Source organism: Daktulosphaira vitifoliae, unplaced genomic scaffold (assembly GCF_025091365.1).
Source record: "Daktulosphaira vitifoliae isolate Bord-2020 unplaced genomic scaffold, ASM2509136v1 Scaffold_10, whole genome shotgun sequence".
NCBI lineage: Eukaryota > Metazoa > Arthropoda > Insecta > Hemiptera > Phylloxeridae > Daktulosphaira > Daktulosphaira vitifoliae.
In genome coordinates this window covers 96,193-104,360 of record NW_026099581.1, presented here as the reverse complement: position 1 = coordinate 104,360, position 8,168 = coordinate 96,193, and the positions used below count along the sequence as shown (strand labels likewise).

The following is an 8,168-nucleotide window of genomic DNA, read 5'->3' as shown; positions in this document are numbered from 1 at the left end:
AAAAAAAAAAAAAAACACATCATAGTAAAATAATACCTTCTCAGCTTCGCATCGAAACTAAAAATTTATTTTGACCAAAACGGATCATGGGGTTTTTTTATAATCACTGATTCGACCTAATGATAGTATGCAATGACTACTAGATACATAGGTTAGAGGCTGTGTACTTATATTTTTTAGATTTATTCGTGATGATAAAAAAAAAACTTAGGTTAAATTATACCCAAATTATAAGAGATGATTACAGCTACTTCAATATAGCTTTATGGTTTTATTTATTATGGTTTCAATAACTTCAATAATAAAATTTATAATCTTTTTTCGTAATTATGAGAAAAACTATCATAAGTAATAATATATTTCAATATAACTTTTTTGGAGATGAGGAATAATGTATTTTATATAAATAATAATGTAGGTATATGATATATGGGTATTATATTTAGAAATTCATAATTGCAGATTTGCATTGAGTAACTGCACCTGTCATTGGTATTTTGCCAGTCTTTTTAAGGTTTTGATAAGTAGTCTTTTGTTTCTTCAATAAGTCTCATATTTGATTAAAAAATATTATTTAAAACTTATGCCAACTACAGGTTCTGCTCCCCTATATTAATCACTAGAGATAACACACTACTCAAAATATAAAAACACTGACGTTTTTTTTTTTTTTTAATGTATTTTAATTACCACATTCATTTGCATTAATCCAAAGTCATCCTAAGTAAAAATAAACATTATATATTGTTTATGGTTACTTCCTCTATGAAATTTAGTTTAATTCTGTGTTTATTATATGAATTATAATGTATAATATATTTTAAATGTTTAAGCTTTGAAAATATTTGCAACAACCGTTTTACTACCTTATGGTACGTTAATAACTATTATTCAAACATTCCGAACAAATTAATTTTTAAATCATGGTGTTTAAAATATTGATTGTTATTATTTTAAAACAATATCAAACAATGTGAATATTAGTAAATTTACTAAGAAAGTGCGCATCATTATATTTACAGAAGACGATGATCTATGTTGTGTTTGTCTTGATAGAATTACGTCAATCATAAATGTACCATGTGGTCACAAAGTTTGCGATATATGTGCAATTCAATTAAGAATAAATAAAGCAAATAAAACAAATAAATCAAACAATTTTCCTCTTTGTGTAACTTGTAGAGCTGAAGTTAAAGGATATACTAGGCAAAGTTTGTATTTATATGATTATATATTTTCATCAAATTTTAAAAAAGAAAGTTACGTTAAAATACATTTATGAACAAATAATGAAACTAAAAAAATTAAATTAAATAAAATCGGAAAAAAAGTAATACGATTTTTCTTCTGGAAAAATTAAGATCACATATCAATATGACTCCTTCTGTTTAAGTATATATATATACTATGTATAATATACATTATATAAAAAATATTGCTTTAATGAATTTATATTTTTTATTTATTAAATAGATAAACTTCATTTAAACGATTTATTTCCTTATGGTGAGTGAACTTATGGTGACAATAATTTTATTATATTATATACATTATTACTATATTATATTATATATATATATATCACCCATATTAACATATTACTATTAATTTAGTGAAAGACGGTGAATGTAAAATTTGTTTGAAAAAAAGAAGAGTATCATTAAAAAGTAATGTTTGTGGACATGAATTATGTTCTTACTGTGCTCGGGACATACAATTAAAAAATAAAAAAAATGAAAAAAATGAAAAACTATACTGCAAATTTTGTGGAAATGACGTTGACAATTTCAAAAGTTTGTTATTACATAATGTTATTTAAAAAATAGTAATACTGGTGGATGTTTAATTTACCACAAAATTTTGTGGTCAACTTTGAACAGTAATTTTTCTATACTAATGTTGTTAATGTTATCAAACGTAATATGTGATAATAATTAACCTTAAATCAAAATTATCCAATTTTGCAGTAAATATTTCACATTAACTAACAATACATGACTGACTGATTATTATCGCCATTTTTTTTTAGAACTTTCTCTTAACGATTTGAAAATATTTAATGGTAAGTTATTTAGTATACTTATTTTAATGATTAAATTTGTTTTTTTTTGTTCGAGTTCTCATACTAGGTAATTAATAATTTATATTAAGAAAATCTAATTAAAATTTAAATCAAGAATATAAAATATTTAGTTATTATTGTAATAACAAGAATCATTTGTAACAAGGGTAGATTTTTGGTAGAACTTAATTTTTTTTAACTTAATTCATTTTTTTGTGATTTTTCTGATAAAAGTCAAAATAGATTCTGAATTATATGAAGATATACAGTATGATTTATTAAGAATACTACCACCCATTTTTTCATCAAATGTTTTTTTTAATAAAAATTTACAAAATAAAATTTTATTAATTTTATAAAATATGGTAAATACTAAGTTTATTTTAAGAAATATCTAAGGGTAGATTTTTTATGTAATTTTGAAAATTTATGAGAACATCTTATTGTTTTTTTTTCTATTAAAAAAAGAATAGTCATAAATATGTTCACTGGTCAAAAACCAGTTTTATAACATTACTTTTTAAGTAAATGTAATTTTATATACTCATCTATCTCGTGTATAACTAAAATTTATAATAACTCAAAATGCATTAATACTAAATTGGTTATCGACTAATCAACATTTTATTTTATTTTTTCCAAAGTAAAAAATTTATAAAATCTAAAAATCTACCCTTAGAAATCATTTTTATTGTAATAAACTTTATATTTATTCTAGGTTTATAAATATAAATAAAATTTTAATGTGTTCATTTTTCAGAAAATATCAATATTTAACTAAAAAATAAGAAGTAGTTTTCTTTTAAATAACGCCGTAGAAATAAGATCATCATATGTTAATTAGTTACATATTTCTTATTAAATAAACTAAAATATTTTTTTGATTTTTTCCTTTTATGACTTATTTTTTAATTTTAGAAGTGAAAAATAAAATGAATTGTAATAGTAAGTTTTTTAATACATAATATATAATTTATCATATTTATTTGTAACTGATATTAAATGTAATGAAAAAGAACATTTATATGTCTATAAAGAGTTAAAGTTTTATAATATAGAATAGTAACTTCATATGATATCAAAAAATAAAAGATCTCCATATTTAAATTAATGACATTTTTTAGCTTTAATATCATTAAATCATAGGATGATTTCTTTTTTTTATAACTATAATACACTTCAATGGGTTTAATTTGATTTAGAATAGAGCAGACGTTCCGGAACATTTTGAAAAATTGAGTTGAAAAAATGTTTCACATGCCTTAGTGGTTTCTTTCAACTCCTTTCTGTACTTAGAGTTTCCATTGCATTTTAGTAAAAATCATACCAAAATAAAGCTTCTTGTCTCTAGTCTATGTCAATGTATTTTTAGAAGAGTTATAGTAAAATGAAAAAGTAACGAATTTTTAAGAAACTTTGCAATTTTTGGCTTTATGACAAATAGCTTCTAGAAAAATTATCGGAGGAACATTTGAATTTCAAAAATTATCCCTAAAATCTACCCTTAGGAATAATTTTGTATACAATAAACTTAATATTTACTTTAAGTTTATAAATATAAATAAAATTTTAATTCATACATATTTATGAAAAAATAATTTTTTAACGATAAAATGGCGGTAATATTGTCAATAAAGAACACTAAATAAGTCAACAATTAAAAGGCGGCACTAATTTACACGCTTTACAGTAAAAAAAAACTTTTTTTTCTTAAAAATCATTTTATTTAACTCAATGTGTCATATAAATCTTAATTGAATTCAAACACTGTATTTAAATTTTTTGAAAATTAGAATTTTATTTTATTTATAATTAAATTCTAAAAAACTGTATACCTCATTGAAATTTGGTTGTAAAATATATTGGATATAAATAAAAAGATTTATTGATCTTCACAAAAGATTTAAATAATTAGCTTGATCTGTTTGATTTTTGGTCAGGCCTGGGTTAAGAGCAGGAACGAACACTCAAAGGTCTATGAACTTGAGGGTCCGTCACAAATTTAATAAATAAATTACACTACATAAGGTTACTATTTTATAGTTAAATACATATTTTATTAAAAAATTAAAAAATTAAAGTTTTGTTTATCAATATGAAACTATCACCTTTCAGATATATTACTTCAAAGGATAATTAATACTGGTAATGTGATCTTTTTTTTTTGTTAATTTAAATGTTTAGAATATTTCATGATTCTACTTTTTATTTAATATAATAAAACATTTTGCAATACTTAAAATATACAAAAAAAATTCTCATATCAAACCTTAAGTTTAAAGCAAATCATAATTCCTTGAAAACCTTTTATCATGAGCTACGAGAGAAAATTGTATAATGCTTGTCACTGAGTTTTGTTTCCTCGTCGTTGTGTAAAACATTGTTTCCCTTTATGAAATGAAATAGTTTCACAAACTGTTAAAATGTTTTTAATTATAAAAAAAATATATATTTTCTCAAATCAAAATCACATTATTTCGTTTCAGATATAGATGAATCAATATCTATATTTGAAAATACTTTTAAAGAAAAGGACTATCGTAAGACTTTTTTAATAAATACACATAATCGGGTTTATTTTATTCAACTTTAACTTATATTTGAATTTGAATAAGATTACAATTTATACAGTATAATAATATAAAGTTGTTATATTTTTCTTTTAGAAAGTTTGTTATTTTTTTTTTTTAAAGAAGGTAGTATATTTATAAAACAAATTATTTTTTATTATGAAATAAATAAATTTTTCAATTTTGGGTTATTTTAACGAGTTAAATATTTTATTTTACAGAAGAGGGTTATTTTACAGAAATGAATACATGTAATAATTAACAATATATTATTTAGTATTAACTTATTTTGTCATGTTAGGCAAAATATATAGTGTTTAAGTGTTTAAATATAAATAGTGTTTAAGATTTCGTCGTTTATATTGCGTACCTAAGTTTTTCTAGGTTTTCAGGATGATGAAAAACAAATTTAAATTATACACGTTTAAATAATAAAGCTGAATTTTATTTCATAATTATCTTTAGAACTCAAAAAAAAAAAAAATGTAGAAAATAATTCAAAAAACTCTTTTTTTATTATTAATAAAAAAACTCATTTTGTCAAATATTGAGATACGTACTATTGCAGTATAAATGATAATTTCTAACTTTTTTTATTAATTTATAAAGATTTATTTGTATAAGTAGTTATTAAAATAAAATTAATAAGAACATTATTTTGATTAGAATAAAGAATATAATTAAAAGTATATAATTATCAATATTTTTATGAATTGATGTTTTTAAAAAATTTCTTATATTATTAGAATCTATAATATCCACGATAAAGCACAACAAAGATTATATATGTATGATATACAAATACATTCACTAGTATGCCAATCCATGCCAAATCATCCAGAAGTGGTTGCACGACAAACTCATTTTTTTCATAAATTTTCAGGGTTTAATCTTTATGGTATATTAAAGCCATCTTTTATTATTTTTTTTATGGCTATTTCAATGTAAAAATTGTTAAAAATAGCTAGTACGTTAAAAAACACACAGATTATTGATTTAATCGAATTAAAGTTTTAGAATTGATCTTATTATAACTTAAAAATGTATACGAAATTCTAAACTTGAATTATTTTCTTTATTCAATTCGAAATTACCTTATTACAAGACATCTAATTAACAGTTCCGTTTGTAAAAAAAATTAATTATTTTAGTGACATTGCTTCCAGTCCAAAATGTAGCCTGCAACGAGTTGGTTTTAACCGAACATTTACTCCAATTTATGTTTCCATATTTTCAAAGAAAATATTAAAGGGATAAAAAACATTTATGCACTCACCTCAAAAGTACAAAAAAACGAAGAATCCTAATATGAAGTTTAAATTGTGTAAAACTACTCTCGGGAATAGGGAAAAACTCAGATCTGTACCAATTAATAACAATACCAAAAGGAGCCTTAAGATATCATTAACTGATATTTATAAAGACACAATATTCTAACTACTAGAATAAAACCATTATTATTTATTAAAATATTTTACAACATTATCATAATAATTTAATCCATTAATTTTTCATTTCGCATCTTAAATAATGAATTGAATAATTATAACATGTATAATGATTATATTAAATCATAATATATTACATATATAATAATATAAAGAACATTTACAAAAATGTGATTTGAAAACAACAAAAAACTATCATTAAATTATTTGATTTCAAGTGACCTTTTACTGATTTTCTAATGCTAAATTTTACATGTTACACTTTTTTCTCAAACTTCAAATTTTTATGGTGAATTAAATAGATAACTAAAAAGTTAAAACTTTTTTTTTTTTTGAAATTAGGTCCTTCAATAGAAATAATGCAGCTAGAATACGTGAATTTTTATGAAATTTCTGTTTTTTGCAGGCCTCTAAATCCCAAGAAAATTGTTTTAAATATTTGAAATTTAATTGAAACATAGATTATACATTATACAATACCACATGAAAATCACTATAAAATAATAACTTCTTAATGATTTAAGTGAGCTCATAAAACACTAATTTTTACAAAAAAAGCTCTATTTTTAGAAAGTCATTAAAGTTTAGAATTTCAAATAATTCTTTTTTATTTTATGTACACTTTAAGTTATAATAATTTTAAGTCTAAAATTTTAATTCAATTAAATTAATATTGAATAATTTGTATATTTTTTTAACGTTCTGGCTTTTTAAAACTTTTTTTTAATTGAAATATCCATAAAAATAGGGTCATAAAAAAATTTTTTCTTTAATCTTAATATAGGATAAAGATTAAACTCTAAAAATTTAAGAAAAAATGAGTTGGTCATGCAATCACTTCTGGATGAATAACCATGGATTGACCTTAGTTTGTTTTTTTAACAACCAGTAAAATAAATTTAATAATTATATTTTAACTTATAAATAAATCGAATCTAAATTGATTTGGACAACCTTTTATAATTAATTTAATTTATAAAAATATATTTAAGTGTGAGAAAATTTTTCTTTGAGGTTATATTTACATAATTAATACACATTTTTTCTTTCAAAATGTAAATTTTATACACACGTTATATGGGATACAAATATTATTCAAAAATATATTTTAGTATTATGAAAAGGGGAAATATAGACTGTGAAAATCATTCTTTTAGCAATTTACATAGATCTAATTTTCATCGTGCACTTCTTAAAAACCCGTAAAGATACCTGAAAAAGAGTTACGTATAATTTAAAAACTGTAGAACACGCAGGGCTGTTTTTTTCACTCATCAATGTTATTTAAAAAATGATTTTGAAAAATTTGGAGAGCGAAAATACAAGAAAATCGGCTGTACAAAAGCATCAGAAAAATTTAATAATTCTTGATCGTGTAAATAATCGGAGCGTTTTAAATGTACTTGACTATCCATTGAGTTTGTTTTTTTTAGCATCTTTCTTTTGATTTCTGGCTGTTTTTCAACACCAAAGATTAATCTTATTTGAGCTACCAAATCGTATTGCATTAACTTAAGAAAGATAGTCTGATTACTGTACTTAAAAAATTAGATGTGGGAATATTATAAGAAAGCCGAGGGGGATTCTTTCAAAATGACATTGTATATTGGGAAGAAAATTAATTTCTCCTTAGAGAGTGCTTATAAATATTAAATAATTATAGTATTATAAATTTTTATTTATATATACAATTTTTTAGTTGTTGAAGTGTATTTCAAAAGAGCTATTATACAAGAAGAAAACATCAATCGTCTTATACGAGGTGTGACAATAAAATAACGAGACTTTTTTAATAAAAGTTATTTATTTTAAAAATTTTACAATTTAATGATTGTCACCTTCAAAGTACCTTCCCTCAGCATCAACACACTGTTGCATACGTCGCTGCCATTCTTGAAAACAATGTTGCCAGTCGCTTTCACTTAGCCCTTTTAGAAGTTCTGCCGTTTTTATTTTTACGTCATCAACCGTTTGAAAATGTGTTCCTTTTAATAAACTTTTAATTTTTGGGAATAAGAAGAAGTCACAAGGAGGAAGGTCTGGCGAGTACGGGGGATGTTGAAGTATAGAAATTGTTTTTCAGTTTAA

The 8,168-nt window shown here is 22.2% G+C and overlaps 1 protein-coding gene across 1 annotated transcript; it reads left to right on the top strand.

Moving 5' to 3' along the window:
- The first annotated feature begins 132 nt into the window (after window positions 1-132).
- Window positions 133-7,999, top strand: LOC126908802 (E3 ubiquitin-protein ligase TRIM38-like). Its single transcript, XM_050691098.1, has 12 exons — window positions 133-151; window positions 834-872; window positions 1,023-1,211; window positions 1,474-1,506; window positions 1,614-1,793; window positions 2,030-2,062; window positions 2,981-3,007; window positions 4,178-4,207; window positions 4,549-4,602; window positions 4,729-4,758; window positions 4,854-4,883; window positions 7,780-7,999. Exons 1-12 carry the CDS (start codon window positions 133-135, stop codon window positions 7,857-7,859), a joined length of 744 nt encoding a protein of 247 aa, XP_050547055.1. The 3' UTR covers window positions 7,860-7,999.
- The last annotated feature ends 169 nt before the right edge of the window (window positions 8,000-8,168 follow it).

Bases quoted from the DNA above. Each gene is read 5' to 3' on its own strand.
- LOC126908802 (XM_050691098.1), top strand. The intron at 873-1,022 runs GTACGTTAATAA...TTATATTTACAG, and splicing joins AACCGTTTTACTACCTTATG to AAGACGATGATCTATGTTGT. The intron at 1,794-2,029 runs GTTTGTTATTAC...ATTTTTTTTTAG, and splicing joins TGACGTTGACAATTTCAAAA to AACTTTCTCTTAACGATTTG.